The sequence below is a fragment of the Tenrec ecaudatus genome, chromosome 8 (genome assembly GCF_050624435.1).
Source record: "Tenrec ecaudatus isolate mTenEca1 chromosome 8, mTenEca1.hap1, whole genome shotgun sequence".
NCBI lineage: Eukaryota > Metazoa > Chordata > Mammalia > Afrosoricida > Tenrecidae > Tenrec > Tenrec ecaudatus.
In genome coordinates this window covers 115,706,220-115,727,401 of record NC_134537.1, presented here as the reverse complement: position 1 = coordinate 115,727,401, position 21,182 = coordinate 115,706,220, and the positions used below count along the sequence as shown (strand labels likewise).

Below are 21,182 nucleotides of genomic sequence, written 5' to 3'. Positions count from 1 at the left end.
AAGAGAGGAAAAGACCACAAAAGGCAGAAAAACAAAAGCAAATATTACTCTGCCTTAATTCTATAAACAATGATCAACTAAGTATGTAGGGGAAAACTTTTTTTGCAAATTACTAATTAGGAAAGTTCCATCTGGCAACAGTATGTATACTTTATTAAGGAAGGAAAAGATGGAGAGGGGATCCACTGGGAATATGAAAAAGACAAGGCTTAGGACCCTCTTAAAGAGTTACAGTACTGGAAACCCACAAGAGCAGTTCTACCCTGTGCTATGAGGTTGCTAAGACTCGGAATCAGCTAAATGGCAGTGAGTTTTGAGTTTCAGAATATAACTAAAGTGGTATACTGATAAAACATAAGAAGCTATGTTGAAATATGAAATACTATATAAATGAAGATATGAGTTATTTATACAAACCTTTCTTTGTGATCTAGAGGGCCAAACCACCTAGTAAAATTTTCAAGACAATCTACTTTTACTTAGGAATATATTTAACTAGAATGAGGAATTCCAGAAAAGCCAACGCAAGTCACACAAATAAGTTTTTCTCCACATAAATAAACTACTTAAGTGAAATTCAGTATTGGCGGGCAAGATAAACACAGATTTGTTTTCTCTGTTTAGTGTTAATCCAGCAGCTATAAAATCAGGAAACACTTTTGAGTCTTTGAAATTCAATTAGCCTGGAAAACAAAACAAAAATGAAGTCAACAATGTCTATGTGGAGTACAAAATTAGCTGTAGCAGGAAAAGTGTCCCAATAGGCATAGGCCTAGGCCGAGGCCTAGGCGAGTTCTCAGTCCTTATTTCATCAATCCATCCCTCACCATAACAACTCCTTAATGTTCAAAAGGGAGGAAGCAAGCTCTAACTAAAGGCAAGTAAAGACATCCAATGGATTCTTGCACATGCTTCAGTCACTTTTGCACTACACTAAGTGCAAAACCAGTATTGGGGTTGCTAACTGCAAGGTTGACAGTTCAAACCCACCAGCTACTCAGCAAGAGAAAAATGAGGTTGTTCCTGTAAAGGTTCACATTCTTTGAACCCTACATCATATCTCTATGAGTGAGAATCAACCCCATGACACCTGGCTAGCTAGCTTCAGACTTCACTGTTGTAAGAAATTCAAAGTTGAAACCTACAAATGTACAAAACATTCAATTACGCATATGTCTAACACTTTAATTTTTTCTTTTTTTTGAAATTCATAGGAATAAGATAGGGCTCAATTTATGAGCTTACAGAACACTGTAAACGGTTCTAATATATTCATATGCATCCTGAAGAGGGCAGTCAAGCTGCATCGAAAGCATTAAGGTTTAAGCAAGACTACAGTTCATTTTTTATTTTACAAACCAGATAAAAAACACTTCGTCTTAATACTGCACATTTTATATAATTCTTTTATAAAAGATTATGTAAAACTAAAAAGGACTACTAGCTCATCTGTATATATTACCGAAGATTAATATAATATTTATGTAAAAATAGCTTAAGGAATTTTTTTAAAAGAAATATGGTTTATCTCTTTCATTTTAAGCAACTTTTTAAAAAAGGACATATGGAATCACCAAGTATTGGTTTTATAATCATATGCTTATAATTATATATTCAAACAAATACATGTTATTCCAACGTATATTTTTATAATATCCAAACTTAATAAATTTCTATAAATAATGTTCTACATACATAGACATCTATAGTGAGCAGACCAATCTATTCATTAATCTTCTGGCATCGTACAGTGGGAAGAAAAAATTTTCTGAATGGCACCCTGCACGAAGATTTTATTAGGATGTGTGTTAGGCAGGGTTCTCTAGAGAAATGAAACCAGGACACACATGATTTTAGATGGATAGATAGGCAGAGAGAGAGAGATTTACACAGTGAGAAAAAATGTAACAGCTATTTGGTCCATACAACAGCAGAGAAGGTTCAATTTAACTCACTTCCGCAAAACAGTTAATATACTGGAAGTCCTTCAACTCATGAGGACTCCCACGTCCAAGGTCAAGGAAACTGACAGCAGAAGCCTCCCTCAGACAAGGCAGTCAGCCCACAGGCAGCAAGCAGCAGGGTGGGTCACCAACACTCAGTAGCTCAGGAGCTTAGCGAAGCAGGCCCAGATGGGATATTGAACGCAAGCAATGCGTTCTACCAGTCTCAAGCTCAAGCGATGTATACACCAGCAGTGTGGGGAAGCAGATCTAGAAGGAGCCTCAAGCTCTAGCAACATGGTCTACAGGTTGGCCTGGCCCATAAGTAATTTAGTTCACAGGTTGAGGCAGAGAACTAGCTAAAGCAGCAGCATGCGCCAGCATACTCCCATCACCAGAGAACGAGAGAGGGGGGTGGGTTACAGAAACATTAAAAACACCCAACACCTCTGAACTCAGGAATCAACAGCTCATGTGTTATGTATCAGTATATGCAATTATATGTAATCAGCATCATGTTATGTCTCTATAAATATATATATTTAATATATATAACTTCTATATTAGAGAAGTTACATCCATTAAAGTTTAATAGTTTATATTATAGTTTTAAAATAAACTTTAGCTTTTATTTTTCATCAAATTTTCCTTTATCACAAACCTATGTAAATAGACTTTCCTTAGAAAATAACTATAACATAAAATGTCTGGCTCAAACACATATCTTAAGGCAAAAATGCACATGAACATAAAATACGTTAAACTGTAGGCAACAGTAAGTATTCACTTTTTATGAGTTGAAGGTTTTCTTTTAAAATAGGTAGGTGACGCTAACACAATGCTTAAGTGCTATATGCATGCCAAAAATGACATCTATCCCACTGTTCATTTTAACAAGTTTTCTTACCTCGTGTAAAAACATACCAAATGTATGAGGTCTATAGTATTGGGTAAGTATTTGTGGAACTAACAATATAGACTTAATGAACATGAGAGAAAAGTGAGAAAACCATATGTGTAAAAGCACATTGTTTTGTGTTATCTATAACCTATTAGAGAAATATATCCCCTGGAGTGTCACAAAGTTTGTAGAAAATCCCATTATCTCTTAATTCCGTTTTTCTATAAGCTTTTTGAAGCTCAGCGTTTGACAGTAGTAAATGTTAGAGTATAAAAACAACAAATGAACAAATTCGACACAATGTAAATTGGGTTCCTGATAACAATCCCAGAAAATGTCAAGATAATGAAAATAACTGTTATATAAGTGAATCAGTATATTTGCTGACAGATCAGAACTATGAAGTGTTTAACTCACGTGTTAAGTACCGTAAAATACAGTAAGGAATAGTTGGTAACTTTAAAATTGTGTTCTATAAGAGTGAGATGAGATGTTGTCTATCCAACTGAAAACTGTACCATAATTTGTACTATTTACTAAAATTTACTATGGGTCAGTATTGATACATCCTTTATTTAATTGCCTCAAACAGTATGAAGACTAGTTTAATGCCCATTTCATAGATGAGAAATCTGAAACACAGATGTTAAGCAACTTGTTCATGTCTCACAGCCAGTGATTAGCATAGCCAGGTGGATTCAAACTTAGGTAGTATGAAATTAGGCATATATAGAGATAATTTATAACTACAGATAAAAAGAAATATAATTTAATTCCTAAAGATTGTTCCCAGCTGCACTTAAATAAAAAGCATTTGGACTGTCTTTGAGAAAGAGAAGCCCTTCGAGCACACATTGTGAATCAGTCAAAGGCTTTAAGCATTTAGCCAATAGACGAGTACATGTAACCAACATGCTAGTACCATACACACTTGCGTATAAACTGAGTTTTTCAGCCCATTTTAACACAGTTTTTGTGGGAAAAGTAGGTCCCTCGGCGGATATTCAGGTCGGCTTGTACTCAAGTATGTACAGTACATGCAAATGTACGAGAATGGCTGGTGTACAGGCTGAGGGAAATCCAAAGCACAAAGGGGCAGGCTTCTCAGATGCAAAGATTCTCCCTGACCTTGCAGTAGGCTTTAACTCTCCTCTTAGTCCATGTTGACAAAGACAAGTAATGTATCCAAGTGTAATTATGTGCACAAAATAAGACTAATGTAAAACTAATCAAAATGTTCTTAACATGACTTTCAAACAATGCAATACTGATTTTATGGTTACACTGTGGAAGTAGAAAGAACACAAAACATCTGAATTCTCAAAATATAGGCTTACGTAACGACTTTGCAATGATAAAAGTGCATGGATGGTCACACATACTATTTCTCCTTTTTAAGATTAGCAATAATTCTTCCCTCACTAGATTTAAAAGCATGTGGCATATCAAAATTTTAAATAAATAGCAAAGGCTATGCAAATCTCAGTACCTTGCTTAAAATCTATCCACTATTTGCATTCTCAAATCTATCAGGCTAATTTCCTTATCATGCTCTCTACACACACACACACACACACACACACACAGAATACACACCGCCCCAAAAAAAACAATGAATCGCCCTGGGCGAGCAGCACGTTCATAGCAGGCATTTTTCCCACTAGGCGAGCCTCAAGCAATTCGCTGAGTTAGTGCACCAGGGACATCACCTAGGAAAGTTTTCTCTGGTCACAGCGAGCTGGATTTTTTCGTTAAAAAATTTCGCTCGAACCACATTTTTTGTGATGGCTGATTTCAGAGAACCACGTGTGGCTGTGAAATTTGTTCCCTGCTCAGGACAAATGCCGCAGAAAACGAACACAGCTGGGCAGTACTATGGGAAAAACTCAAGTGTATGCATGGTTTTCTCATTTCAAAAAAAGTAAAATGTCAATTGATGACAAACCTTGTTCTGGATGCTCATCCACTCAAGGTTCATTTGGAGTTTGTCCCTCCAGGTGAGACTGTTAATTGAGCAATTAAGCTTTCAATTTAGAGGTTCTTAAAAGATTGTGTAACTGTGCGGGTAGGGTGACTGATTGTTGGGGGGGGGGGTGGTAAGGCCTGGACACCGAGAGGGAGGACAGGTTTTGCCACCAGGACAATGCACCTGCTCACACAGCCATCACAGTGTACCAGTTCGGGGCAAAAAACAGCATGCCTCTCTGGATCCATGCACCTCACCTAACTCAGGGAAACTTCTTTTTGTTTCCACAAATGCAGAGGGTGTGAAAGGACAAGGATTTGATAATGTACGGAGGTTACGGGAAAAAGGAGGTGCTGTCAGCCATGCAAACAGGTGAGTATGAACAATGTCTCCAAAAACGGAGACACAGATTTGATAATGTATGAAGTATAATTGAGAGTACTTTGAAGGTGATCAAGTTGTTTTGTAAAAAATTTAAATACACCACTTTGAAACAAATGTCAGGGTTTTGGGCACTCCCCTCACATGAAGGCCAGAAACCTTCTTTCACTTCCTGAAATGATACAGGCTTCACTAGGGATTCTACTTTTTTACTCCCAACCCCTGGGTTTTTCTTTTCTAAGATAAAAGTTATTCATTCCTTAGATAATCCATTTCCTTCTCCAACATCCCAATTCAAATGCAAAGTTCTTCTGCCTTCTCTTTGCATTGCCCCACATTATTATGTATTTGAGAGGATTCACTAAAATCACAGTTTGGCTCAGATGCAACTTAGTCATTAGAGGCATCTTTGTTTTTTAAAAGCATTAGGAGGCCTCTAACAGGTTTTCCCTTTGCAATACATTATCTGATCTCTTGACTGATAATTGTTGATTCAAGTCAAATGCAATAAATTAGTTCTTTTTTTACACATTTATAATTACTTTTATCAATCCAGTTTTGAGGATTTTCAGTGGGTTCTAGAGCAGTGGTTCTCAACCTTCCTAATGCCACGATCTTTTCATACAAGTTCCTCATGTGGTGACCCCCCCCAACCATAAAATTATTTTCGTTGCTACTTCATAACTGTAATTCTGCTACTGTTATGATTCAGGCGACCCCAGTGAAAGGGTCATTCACCCCCCCAAAGGGATCGCAACCCACAGGTTGAGAACCGCTGTTCTAGAGCAATCCATACTAAAAGCTATCACCTTCAAACTTCTGAAATAAGTACTTCTAGTCATCATTTTTACAGCAAGCAAGCGTATAATAATCTACATATCAGACTGTTAGTGAATTATCCTTTTACCCCAATGGTAGCCATGATCTTCCTCATACGGTCCAGTTTCACCCAGATTATATGTTCACTTTACAGACTCACTAAGGTGGAAAGATACAGCCTTGCTACAGACCTCTTCCAATTTTGAACCAAACACTGGCTTAATGACTGCCTCTCCCTCAGTATGTTTGTGCACACATAAATGGTCTGTAATTCCAATTAACCATAATGCTATCCATAATTTGTTATGATCCACTGTATAAAGTAACCTTATAAATGTTCAATTGAATAGATGACCCTCCAAAATGTGTATATGAATGAATGAATTCTTCCACAGATTCCATAAGGAACCCAGCCCAGCCAATATCCTGATTTTATTATCACAATGAGATTCATTTTGTACCTACCCCCAAACTATATGGCAATCATTTGGTTTTGAAGTCATTAAGTTTGTGGTAATGTATTATAGTAATATTAAGACTAATATATAAATTTTTAGGGAAATTGATTTATTCTCTATATGAAACTAATGGACTATAGGTATAAATGTAAGTAATATAGAAAATGTTTTAGCAGGCACAGAAAAAAAGACACAGTTACAATTCACTTTAATATGCCATTTAACCCAATATATTCAACATATTGCTTCAATATGTGCAAGGCAGCATCAAAAAGTTTCTGGGAAACTTACATTATTTCTTAATTTCATTATTTTCCGTTAACTTTTAAAGATCCCTTGTATTAATATAAAATTATTAGCACAATTACTTAGTAGAGGATTTTATTTTTCTGTTTTGGAGGGGAGGACTCTTGTCAACTACAGTACAGTAATTAAAAGTAACAAGATTAAAAACTGACATACACTGCAAGGTACTTGAAGGACTGGCTGGCACCAGTAGAAAACCAGCACTGTGAGTTTAACAAATCCAGGTGGCAAAGTGGTTACACACTGAGCTGCTTACTGCAAAGTCAGCTATTCGAAACACCCAGTCACTATCCATGAGAAAGATGGGGCTTTCTACTCTGAAAGTTCATATTAGGATCCCCTGGGGCAGTTCTGCCATGTCCTACAGGGTCAACAGGAGTCCACATTGACTTGAGGACAGTGAGAAGAGATTGGCTACTTTAGGGAAACCACACATCAAAACTGACAGCCTTCCTATAACAGGAACAAGTCTTACAAAGCTTTGGGGGGCTTCCTGATAGAAACTGATGGCAGTAAATTACGCTGAGTTGATGGCAAAAAAAAACCAAAACAGGTGAAACAACAATGTGCTACCCTCAAATGGTAGCACACTGTAATCAACTGGTAATCAAGAGAAGGAAATGCATTAGTGCCAGAAATCAAAAGGCCCTTAAATGGAAATTTTAAAGTAAACCAATTTTCCTTAACAAAACAAAAAGCAATAAAAACAAAAAACTTCATAAGCAATTCAAAAGTGTATTAAGGCTTAAATTCTGAGCACGAGGTTTGCAGAATACTATGTCTTACCAGAGAGCCCTAAATCAATTTTGATATTCCTCAGAGATTCAGCTCCATTCTTTCTGGCCATTGACCAATACTGTGAAAAGCTTTGCCCTCAGAGAATTCCAGAACACTTATTTGAGTACATTTATATATACTGAGTGTTTTTGAAAGTAGATTGCTGTCATGGTCCCAGCCAGCGCATCAAAGGGCTCCCTAGTCCTTAGGGACTTGCCTGGATGTGCCCGCAAAGGAATTTGGGGCACCAGGGTGTGCAGAGTTATGAGTAGTGCCCTGACTGCCTTGGGGGCAGGGGCAGGGGAGTTGACCTGAAGCACTCAATCTTGTACATGTTGCCGTATACAATAGTGTGTGCATCCCAACCACAGTCTCCTTTCACTTCTGTAGTCTAGCTGCAACCATGATGAACTAACTCATGATTTTGTAGTGGTTTTATTAAAATTCGGACATGAGCTACATCAGCTGTACAAGAAAGAGCAATAATTTAATTAGTATTCTATTTATAGTATGCAGAATTAAATTTCACTTTCAGAGCTGCCTCACAAATAGTAGAAAAAATGGCTTGTACCACAGTGGCACATGTAGGCTCCGATACACACTACAAGATACTTTGCTCCCATCTAAGCCCTAGTGAAGGGCCAGATAGTATCTGGTGGAAAACTAGCACTAAGTTTAAAGAGCCTGCCATAGTCACCACCTGGAGAGCCCAGCTAAGGCAGATAAACCAACAAAGTATTATCCTCAAAGGCTAATCAAGAGAAGGAACGTATTAGTGTGAGAAATCAAAAGGCCCCTCTTCTGCAGAAATCAACGAGAGAGTACTGGTTTAAGTCAAGGAGCCCTGGTGGCATAGCGGTTATAACTGGGCTGTGAGCCACAAGGTCAGCAATGCAAAGCCACCAGCTGCCCTGTAGGAGAAACACAGGGCTTTCTACTCCCTTGAGGAGTTGTGGGCTCAGAAACCCACAGGGGCAGTCCCACTTTGCCCTACAGGGTCACTGTGCATCACTGACTCAGTGGCCGTGAGTTTGGTTTGGTAGGTTTGGGGGCAGAACAGCTTTGATGGGAGAGTCCATCCATTTCCCACCTCTTTTTGTTTGTCTCATCATTATCATCATATCATCATCATCATCATTGGCGATTTCCCCAAAGATGACTTGTAGTGTAAATGTGGAAGGATTTTTCTGAAGCAACAGACCCCCAGTCAAGTCGATTAGAGGAAACCTAGAGGAAAAGCTGGTAAAAGATGTATTTATTGTATATTTTCGAGTATAAGCCAAATTTTACCACAAAAATGGCATTAAAAATGTGAACTCAGCTTATACACAAGTATATATGACATCTCCTGAACTCCACATTTTTTACACTCCATATCCATGAATTTATGCCTGTGAACAACTTGAAGCTTCCCTCAGAAGACCTTGTTCCTCTTAATGTAGAGCACGGTAGGAGAGATTTCAATTCAGGTAAGCAGGGTGATGCTCTGTGGCCCACAGGAAGCAGTTATAGGAGACACCTCCATCCCTGGTCCCATAAAGAATTAAACATACAAAATCTCTTAGCTGGGAAATGCAGCTGGGCAAGAGAGTAAACTGCAGAGACCTGGACCAGAAACAGATATAAAGTGGTTCCCTCATGCAACGAGAACTCAGAGAAGGCCTTAAAATCAGACTCTAACAAATCTTACACAAATCTTACATCTGTTAATGATAAACAGTGCCATCTGGTGGATCACATCTCACAAGTTCTGGCAAGAGAACTCATTGCTACCCAACATCTCGTGGGAACAGAGCATATTAGATTGAAGTTCCCAGAATTTCATGTGCCCCAAGAATCTTGTACTCCTGCATGAACTTTTAAAAAGTGTTTTTTTTGGGGGGAGGGAAAAAAGGGGGAACTGATAGCAATGATGGATGTATCATATCAACCCCCCAAGGGGGACAAAAAAAACAGAAACATGGGTGAAGGGACACAGCGGATGGTGTAAGATACAAAAAAAAATGATAATATATAATTTATCAAGGGTTCATGAGGGTGGGGGAGAGAGGGGAAAAAAGAGGAGCTGATAATAAGGGCCCAAGTAGAGAGATAATGTTTTGAAGATCATGTTGGCAACATATGACCATGTTTTCTTGATATAATTGATTTATGGATTGTTATAATATCTATAAGAGCCCCCAATAAAATTATTTAAATTTTAAAAAAATAAAAAGCTTTAGCATGCATGTGTAGAAGAGAATGCTTTTATGTAAACTGTACTAGCTACATGTCTTCTCTACCGTTCTGCTAGGAAATATTAATAAAAATTCTCCAGTGTTGCCTCTCTGTGTAGCCAGAGTAAATCTTTTTCTTGGTTAAAAAAAAAAATCTAATTCTAGTAACAGCATGAATACTATTTTAAAACACATCATGTTACTAAAGCAGAAACAAATTTTAATAAAGCTCGGGAATATTCCAGAGTAAGAGAAAAAGAGTAAAGAGGCATAGCAATCAAATTCAAAACATAAATGTTAACTGGGGCCCAAATAAGAAGATTTAACAGACATTGTAGAGATAATTATGAAGTTGAAATATTAAAATTAAATATAATAAAGTACCACCTTATTAATATCAATCCATCAGTGATAATGATATAAAGATGCATTTATTCTTGTAGATGTATTCTTTAATAATATATACTAGAAGATTTAGGGTTGAGTTAATATTTCATATTGTCTACCATTTATAAGTCCATGTGCTGAAATTTTTATACTTTTTTGATCTATACTTGAGACCAGCACCAAAAGCAGCAAAATGTTAATAACTTTTGAAAAGGTCAAAAGGCAGGCTTGCTGTACATTGTACTACTGTTTCAGCCTTCTGCGAATTTGAATCCCAAAGGAGAAGTGGAATAAAAATATAGAACAATAAAATTGCTCTGGAAATGACACAATATTATACATAATAAAAATTCCCTGAACAGAGTAAAATAGTTGGGGATCATCCAGTTTGAGGGAGAGACAGAAGACAATATAGTAAACTTACATCGTATGAGCTCAACAACAGCCCTAGAACATCATCTATATGACACTAGCCATGGAGTCGATCAAGCCTGCAACAGTTCTTATGTATTAGTCAAGCCAGATAAAGAAGGTGGGAGTGATATGAGGACTTTGCCGTCGCCGACAAAGACGGGAAAGGTCCGGCGCAGCTAACCAAGCACAGGAAGGAATCTACAGACTCAACAGCCATAGAGAAATAGTATCGAAAGAAAGGTAGCAATGATAAAGGTTGTATTCCTAAAACTCCGCACAGACACTCACTGACTTCACAGGGTTTGAATACCTTTTTATTCTTCCCATTATGAATGCTTTCAATTTCAGTATCTTTAGACATCTTATCTTTGTCTTTGATGGATGACAGGGAAATGATAACATCAGGAAAATACATGCTGCAGCATTTTATGTAGTATATATTACTAACAATATGTGCTAAAATCAATGGAAGGATCCTATGTATGTACAACAATAAATGAATGGAAGGCATTTAAGTGTGAACCATAACTCAAATATGTAAATTCAGGACTACCTGTTACAACATGCTTACAGGTGCACTTCAGAGAATGTGCGAGCATAAGTTCATCTTTTTCCACCTAGAGACACTTTTTCTACCTTTAGAATCTAATCCCATGAAAAATATGACCTCTCGGTACAAAAGGAAATGTGAGTTTTTCACATCATTTTGGCCACCAAACTCCCACTGGCCATTCCTTATGACTCTGAGGCACTATTGTAAATATTAAGATTTTAATGGTCTGAGAAGTTTGGAAAATACTGGCTGATGGATCCCTGTCCTAAAAGTCTAGTACTGTTAGTTGGGAATGCTAAAGCACTATGCAAATTGCAGTTCACGGTTAAGGGAGTGATGAGTATGGGCCCTTAAGGAAAGTACTACACACCACTTGGTTCAGGAGTCGTAAGTCTAACCTTGACATGTATTAGCTGTGTAACTCTAGATACATGTTACCTCTTACCCATACAATGGGATTTTTTTTCAAACCTACTTTCCATAGCAGTAAATTACATGAATATATGCAAGTGACTTAGCATAAAGCCTCCAATATTTTACACATAATAAACAATATTATCTAGCTGGGGAAAGATGGGCCTTAGCCAGTTAATGTGAAATATATTAATATAATACTTTACCCACCATTCGATTACTTGGTTTCTTCCACAAATTTCTAAAACTTTGGTTATACATGCGCTCTACTAGATTCTACATATATATATAGAACTTTTAGTTTCCTCACCAAAATTTATTTCTTAAATGTATTGATGCATAGGAGTAGCCTTACAAGAAAATATGTACTTAGAACGTTTAGTGAATTTTAGAAGACATATAAGTGACTTTAAAGAGGAATCTGTCTGAAAGATGTAGCCATTATGGGGGCTATTCCCTACAGGACAATGTGATAAAGGAAGTTTGACATTAACACTTAAGGGAGGTGAGAATTGTATTGAGTACTCTTAATTAACAACTTTATTTAGCCAGGAGTTTGATGTTAGCACAGAGAGAGGTGAGAATTGAATCCTGAAATTTGTGAATAAACTGACTGAGGGAAGAAAGAAAAGAATGATTTGCTAAGAGGACTTACAAGAAAGCCAATAGCTCATTCACAAACCTTTCAGTAAATAAAGATACTGGAAAAACCTAAAGTGAGCTAATGCTAGAAGAAAAATGTACTTTTCCTTAAAGAAAGGCTACAGAACAGTCTCACACAGAACACAGCTAACACTTTCAGTTATAGCTATGCTTTTTACAAGGAGTCGACAGAATAATAAGGGCAAAAAGTCAGAAAACACTATTCCATGGAAAAGGACATCATACTTAATAGAGTGGAAGAAACCCCCTGCCTTCAAATCAATTATGACTCATGGCAACTCTGTAGGGCAGGAGAGAAGTACCTCTGTGAGTTTCCCAGGTTGTAATTTTTTTAAAGTGGAAAGCCTTGTCTTTTCCAAATGAGGTGGCTGGCAGTTTCACACTGCTGTTGACAACTGGAAGTTAGCAGCTCAACTGGTAAGCATTACGGTAAGTGAAAGAGAGGACAGCCCGTAAGAGACAGGTTGACACAGTGGGAATGAAAAGTGGCCTCTAAACTAACACAGGTTAAGATTGGTGCAAGACCGAGGAATGTTTAAAACAAAAGCTTGCCTATGATAGACATGATCCGAAACTACTGTGACATAGGAGAATTTAGTTAATGTAAAAAAGTAACTCAGAAATATGGCTGATAACGATAGTGTCTTTCTCAGTGCATCTACAACTCCCCTGGAGACTTAATTAAACCTAAAGGGGTAAGAAATGATTGATTGTGCTTGAAAAGATTTTCTTAAAAATCTCTCTCCCTGTGTGCTCCGAGTGGTCACCTTGGCATTGCTCTTTGGTCTCCTCTACGGGTCAAAGGGTAGCGTGGGTGCCCTCTGAGCTCAGTAGCGGTATTATCTGAGGACAGTGCTCAACCACAGCTGTGTGTAAAGCTCCAGTTTGTAATTTAGATGAACTTGTAAAGTTATCTTCATCTAACAACTCCAAGGCATCTGGCCTACCAGCTCACTGAAATTTTCCTTCTCCAGTTCCAATATCTTCCTGAGTAATTTTTTTTTCCCAAGTAATTTCAACATCCCTATTTAGGGTCCAGACATTATCAGAGCCTCAATATTCCTCAGGCATTAACCTTCCCCGTATTACATTAACCTTCCCCATCTTATACTTTAGTCACTCATCTAATAGAGTCTTTACATCAGAACCTAATTTCAAACCTTCCTACTTTCATATAAAATTTGTTCTTTGCTTTGTGACCTAGCTTTAATTCAATCTCTTCTCGTCTAATTTCACCAATCTCTTTTTCTTTTGACTGATTCCTACACCTCAGCTGGACAACATGCTTTAAGTCATACACACCAAAAAGTTCTAATCGTATGCCAAACATCACTCAGTGTTCATCTCACCTACCCTCTTAAAAAAAAAAGAATGATCAAATTTGTGGTCAATGTAGTCACTCCATACTCATCAGCACCCTCCATTTCTTCATTCTCGACTCAGTCTTCTAGCGCAGCAGTCTTTGCGTCTTCTCCTAGTATCAATAGCATCATTACTTGTTTAGGTCAGTACTCTCTAGTTATAATTCTAACTGGGTTCTCTTCAACGTGGACATAATTAAGGACTTTTTATTCTTGTGATACTAGGTCTAGAATTATTTACTAGTTTGTCCTGAATTCCCTTTAATCACCTTTGTTTTCTCTCCTCTCAGCATAACATCTAAATGAAGGTGTTTTATGATTTTATTTTCTAAAATTATATACATGAAAAATTATATCACTTCCAAGGTTTCAACTTCCATTTCCTAAATTCCAAGTTCTCGTACTATGGTTCTTTCAAAAAGCCCTATCAATACTTTTGCTAACTATTGGATATTTCTCCCTAGAAGATGAAAAGATACTCCAAATTACAATATACACAATAGAACTCTGTGGTGAAGTGAAATTACGTGCTATGGTCTGTATACCTATGTTTTTGTAACTCCAAGCAAATGACTTGGTGGGACCATGCAAACAGGGTGTGCGAAACACTGCTAGAGGGGACTAATCAGTATTGCCATTTCACTGAGTATATAAAGGAGTCATCTCAGAAGCAGAAAGAGAGAAAATTCAATGACCATCAAGAAAAAAGAGATACCAGCAGAGCATGTGCAAAACTCTAATGAAATTGTGGAAGCAGAAGTGTGAGAAACCACAGGCCTGAGATCATGAAACAGAGCAGAAGAGCAGCACCAAGACCAGGGCACGGAGCAGACAGACAGCACAAAAATGTAAGGCATCGTGGTGAGCTTCCAGCCCATAAAATAAGGTACAAGCCAAGAGAACACCTCACCAAGAAGTCAAGGACAAGCGACAGACATACAGACCTGCCAACATGGTTAAGAAGAGGCTTTGCAGTCAAATAACTATAACTGTATCATTTTGTAGCTGGCAAGCTCCTCCAATAAACCCTATTAATGTTACCTGAGTTCTGTGTAGTCACTTCACCAATTATTGAGGCTAGCAGAGAGTTGGGTGCCATGGAGGAATGGTTGGTGATAAGAATAGGATAAAGACAGATGGAGGGTAGAGGCAGGCCTGACTTCTGACTTCTGTCAATTGATTTGGGGATGGCAAGGCATTGGTTTCTCATCTTCCTTTTTGTAGCCAGAAGAAGTTAGAAAAGACCTACATGCCATTTCCTCAAATTCTCTCTACCATATATATTTTTAACAATTTCCTCATTGGTATAACCATTACAAACCTTCTTTTATATGAATAAGAAGAAAACTCAAGAGTGATTTGACTTTGTATCTTCAAACTCTATTATCTCCGCAGAATGGTCTCACAACAATTGTCTAGGGATATAGTATACTACACACACACACCCTTACAAGTACCTAAATCTAAGTGAAATTAATTCTTAAGAATATCTTAAGTGTTTTCGTTCAATTCTATTGCTACTCCTCATTAGTATATTCTGACGTATTTAATTCTTAAGTTGTTTTAAAGACCTACTAACTCTTTTGTTACCAATTCATTCCTCCAGAATTCACAGTGATCCTTTAAAGCATAGACTGAATGATGACTTTAAATTTCTGACAAGACAAAATCTAACATTTTTTTTCCAATTTACATTATCAATGCCATTTCTCTTAAGCAACTACCAATGAAGGAATTTTTCATAACTTATCATATTCACTCATCATTCCAAATAGATGCATATCTAAAACCCAATCAAAAGTTGCATTTTCTCTGAAGTCCTTTTCCCAGATCAGAGGAAGTATTTTGACAGACTTCAGAGTCCTGTAATTCTGTAAATCCTCGTATCCTAGCAGTTTCAAACTACTGACTTTCTGGTTTACCAGTAAGTATTTAACCAATGCATCACCATGGATCCTTGTAAGACATGTCTAGGATCTCCATGTTGAGAATTATAAAACTCTCATGAAATTAGTACAAGAAGAACTAAATAAATGAAGAGGTATATCGTATTCATGGTTTCAAAGACTCAACATTATAACTAGGTATGATAATTCTCTCCAAAGTGACATACAAGTTTAATTCCTATCAAAATACTTCCACAGGCAAACTTATTATTAAATTTACATGGAAAAGCATATGTTCAATAAAAGCTCAACTTATTTTGGAGAAGAAAAAAAAAGAAAAGACTTGAGTAACTCTACCCAATAGCAAAAACAAGTATAGACCTACAAGAATCAAAACAGTAAGAAATAGCCAAAAGTGAAGACAAATAAATCAATAGATAAGAAGAAAAAACCTAGAAACAGACACAAATGCATCCAACTGATTTATAATAAGCGTGTATAATCAATTCATTGGAGAAAGGATACATTTTTCAACAAATTTAGCTAACGTAATAGAGCATTCAAAGAAAAATAGCAAAGCTGTACCTAAACCTCATATCTTACTCAAGACCACAGCTAACTGATTCACTCTCAGGGAAAAGAGAAAGCATGTGAAAGCCTTCTACTGCTACAGTTTTCAGAGTTCTCCTATTCAACACCAAATTTAAGAACTAGAAAAATAAGTAATTTATAAACTGGATTATCATCAAATTTTTAGTATTTTATTTTACGAAATAATGAAAAAGCAAGCTAAACACTGACAGAAAATATTTTCAAATAACATCCCTGAATTCTCTTTATTAATATAAGTTGTCTCTATTAAGCTATTTAAATAGAAAATATTAGGTAAAGGAGCTATTTGATTTCCCATAAAAGTAAGTGAATAACATATATTTTTTTACCTTCATGCAGAACATAAGGTAACAGAAGTCAACTTTCATGATTATATATGTAATTATTAATAAGTATCTTATATCCTGAATCCAATAATAGTCTACCAACCCATTTTCTACAGTCTATTGGCTTTGATCTTACTTTTAAATGCACAGTTATATTTGACAACACTGAATCATTTTTTATTTTCTTATACATATATCTCCTAGCATAAATATATAAGATTGGGATAATAATGTCTAAAAGGTTTTTTTTTTAAGTGCATAAATCACCTGCACACGGAACACTGGCGCTGAGGCTGAAGAGCAGTGAACATAACAACCATGGAGTAGTTGCGAGGGGGCGCCTTTATGAATTTTCGGAATTTATCACCATTCATCCGGAAGATTGAGCGCCTGGAACTCCAATCCATCAGCTGTTCCACTTTTTCAGCTAAAAGATTCTAAAATTAAACATAGGGTTAAAGTCTTTTAGCTTGAATTTCATAGAAATAGAATGATTGTATTTTAACCCCAAATTAAATTCTGTTAAAAGTCTATTGTGGTGCATATATTTATTGTTAAAGACCACATATACAGAATATACTTCATTGTTAAGGGAAAAATGTACACAAAATATAATATTTCTTAATCATTCCAAAGGCTTATAAAATAGACGAGAAGCAACCAGTTCTAGAAAGAAAGAATAGATCTGCACTGAAGACAACTTGGAGATACATGAAAACAAACCAAAATGTTCTAAGAAAAGCCTGCTCAGCCTATAGGATAAGCAAAGGTAAAAGATAAAAACAAAACAAACAATAAACCTGTTATACAATAATCATTATACTCCAATCATAATCAAACTCATTGCCATCAATTCAATTCCAACTCACAGATAACCTATAGAATAAAACAGAAGCCTTCGTGGGTTCCAAGATTGTCAATCTTTACAGGATCTGAGAGTATCATCTTACTCCCAATTTTCCTGTGGAGCTACTGATGGATTCAGAATTACCAACCTTATATCCTGGGAAGAAATAAAGAACAATTGCAGCCCCACCACCAAACTCACGAGAAAATGCTACATGGAGAACTTGGATGCATACCCTTCGTGTGTGGGGAGCTAGAGTTTCCATTCTCACCCCACATGGTCTCTGCAGACAAAACAGACGCTTGGATTTCCACATTTCCCTGTGAACAATGAGGCACCCTCCACTAACCAGTAGTGTACTGTCGGCAGGAAGCCAGCAGTCATGATTGTCACTGGCTTGCAGTGAAAAGGTCATCCTTCTCCTCTTGCATGTCAATGGAAGACACACACACACACACACACACACACACACACACACACACACACACACACACACACACAAAGAAACCCTTCCACTCCCAGACAGGAATGTACTACATATGAACAGCGGGGAGATAAAAGTCCCTGTGTAGTACAAACAGTCCATACATTAATGTGATAAAAGTTGGAAGTTCTAATTCACACAGAGGCATCTTGGATGAAAAGCTGGTGATCTACTTCCAGAAATCAAGCCCATGGAGCACAGTCCTACTCTGTGGCAGACTTGCCTTCACAGCAACTGGTAGTGAGGAGCAGTAAAAGTAAAGAGGAACCACCACCACCCCCAACCGATGCGAAATGGGGAACCTGGACTTGCACCTCTACCTGACAGTAACGAAACTATGCTCCTCTTCCCCTGGAAGAGCCATGTGAAAAAAGAAAGATTCTTAAAGCAAAAATGTTGAGATCCAGAGTCTCATAATGCAAGATTAGAAATGGCTGGCTTTCAATCAAATTATCACTCACCATTTAAAAAACGATCTCAAATTTAAGGAGAAAGGACAATCAACAGATGCCAATTCCAAGATGATACCAAAACTCACAGAATTTACAGTGAATTGATGCATATTTTTAAAATAAAACTTATTTCTTAAAGCTTTTTACAACAATCAAAAGTAATACTGCTTTGAACTCAGGTAAATCATAAAACAATGTTGCCTTTGACTTAGATACTATCACTGCTTTCCTAAGACATTTTAGTTTGCATACAAATCTTCATGCTGACTAACATGACCCCACTTGCTATCTCCATTGCGAAGAATAGCAATTTGGGTCAAGATTAAAGTCAATACCTGTATGGACTACTTATTAAGTAGAAATTGCTGTGTTTTTCACACAATGTGAAAAACTCTGCAATACTTTTAACTGACGAAGGATATGCATCTATATTATATGAGGGGATACCAAAAAAAACCCGAAACCCCCTCCAAAGCTATGTATCTAATTATTTTTTTTTTTATAAAACAACTTTATCACCTTCCAAGTACTCTCCATTACACGTACTACATTTGTCAAAATCTGAGATTTTATTCTTGGAAACATTTTTCAAACTCATCTGTTGGGTGGCTGACAGCACCTCCCTCTTTTTTTTTTCTTCAACTCTTCTGTCATCAAATGGCTGTCCTTTCATATCCTTCTTCATTCAAACAAAAAGACACAAACAGTGAGGTAAGGTGAGTAAGGTAGGTGGGGCAAGAAAGACATGCTGTTTTTTGCCAAAAACTGGTGCATTGAGATGGCTGCGTGAGCAGGTGCATTGTCATGATGGCAAATCCAGGCCCCCTTCTACCACAAATCAGGCCTTTTTTTGTCACATGCTGTTATGCCACCTTTTCAGAACCTCTAAATAGAAAGCTTGATTAACAATCTGACCTGGTGGAACAAACTCCAAATGCACTACACGTCGACATTTTCATTTCTTTGGGAAGATGGTAAGATATCTAGAACGAGGGAATTTTCACCTTTTTTGAAATCAGAAAACCATTTGTACACTTGAGTTTTTCCCCATAGTGCTGTCCTTGTAAGCTGTGTTCAACATCACAACTGTCTCTGCAGCATTTTGCCCCCAAGCAGGAAACAAAATTTCACAGTTGCATGCTGTTCTCTTAGAGTGGCTAGCACACAGAGTGAGGTTGGAGTAAAACTGCTTTCACAAAAACATTCACTATGACCAGAAAGAACCTTCCCAGGCAATGCCACTGGGTGCACTAACTCAGAGAGAGTTCCTCAACGCTTGCCTAGTGGGAAAAACGCATCCTATGAAAGCAGGGACTTTTTTTCTTTTGAGGGGGTGGGTATCCTCTCATATATAAATAAAATCCTACAAACCAATAAGAAAAATCAGAAAAAAAATAAAAGCATTCAAGAGAATCAAACAGGTACTTCACAAAAATTAAACTCAAAAGATCAATAAGCAAACAAAAAAGTTCTCAACTTTATTAGTCATCAGAAAAATGCAGTTCAACTATAAACATCAAGGTCATAGGGCATTTCTCCACGAAGGCTAGACATATACATCAAAGTACAACTGTCTCACAGCAACTCTACAGGACAGAGTGGAGCTGTCCCCATACTTTCCCTGAGAAAACTCTTCCTCCAATCTTTGCATCACACTAACAAATCTCCAAATGGTGGACTAAAAACAGTTAAAACTTTTGGGTAGCAGCCAAGCACTTAACTAATGCTCTACCAGGGATCCTAAAGTTACAGTATACTGCCTAGAGCGGCTACAAAGAAATGGGTTAACATCAACTAGTTGAGGTGAAGTGAAATTCCTTGGTATAGTTCTTATATGCAGTCTTTGTAAGTCCTAACAAATGCCTGAGTGGGAACAAGTAAATAAGAGTCCATTTCGCCATTCTGCTGGATAGAAAGTAAACCATCTCAGAAGCTGGAATGGAGAACCCCAAGGCCATCTAGAAAGAAGCTCCAGGAGCAGAGCAATCTAAGATCCTGTGTGGAGAAATGGGAGTGGCAGCGCAGAACAAGAGGCAGTGATGGGCTTTCCAACCCACAGAACAAGTCCAACTGAACGCCTTTGGACAAGAAGGTGGCAAGCAAAGTGGGGGTTCTTTGGCATAGCACTTGTCCAAGCAGGGCGGAGGCCAAGGATTGAGTGGCTGAGAAGCCAAGGAACAAAGAAGAGTCACTATGGACAAATTAGGCATGGCTAAGAAGAGTCACTATGGACAAAAACCGGTATTCCTAAACATTCCTAAACATCTTGACTTGTAACCTGTTAATTTCCATAGTAAACCCCATAATTGTGAATACTGTCTGAAATTTCTGTGTGACCACTGCAATGTATCATCAAACCCATCAGAAAACTGAAATGCCCTGGGAAGGACATCAGGTTTAAAAATAGGACAAAGAGTGCTGCACGGTAGAGGCGCGCCTGACCTCTGCCTCATAAGAACCATTCTTGTGCAGCTGTGGACTTGTACCTCTTCTCCTCCTTGTGTAACCAGAGGAAGGAAGGCATGGCCCCAGTAATATTTTACACTAATATTAACAAATGTGCAAAGCAATTAAACTGCCACTCATTCTTAGTATAAGTATAAATCACTTTGGAAGACTAGTTAGCTCTATCTCCTAATGCTACACACACAAAAATATCATGAAACAATTCTACTACTATGCTGATACCAACAGAAATTTTTAACACACAGTCATTGAACACATGTGTTAAAATGACCAGAGAAGCATGAAATGGAAAAAACTAAAATGGGCTTTAACAGAATGATTGATACAATGTAGTGTATTCATATACTGGAATACCAACCGCATAGCCATGAGAATCAGCAACCTACATTTGCATATAGTACATGATGAACTATCATAAATATAATACTCAGTGAAAGAAAGGCATACAAAGGCATGGATCATGACTAAGACAACACTGTGGAGTTGAGTGTTACTAGTGTCATTTCTTGGATAGGTAAAGATAAGATAATCCTGTAACTGCTGCATACAA

At 37.3% G+C, this 21,182-nt stretch overlaps 1 protein-coding gene across 1 annotated transcript in view; it reads right to left on the bottom strand.

The window, feature by feature from the left end:
- Positions 1 to 21,182, bottom strand: part of TUSC3 (tumor suppressor candidate 3) — a 171,350-nt gene that overhangs the window by 110,347 nt on the left and 39,821 nt on the right. Inside the window, exon 2 of the mRNA XM_075556758.1 lies at positions 16,651 to 16,820. Within this exon, the coding sequence (XP_075412873.1) occupies positions 16,651 to 16,820 (170 nt within the window). The remainder of the gene's footprint in view (positions 1 to 16,650; positions 16,821 to 21,182) is intronic.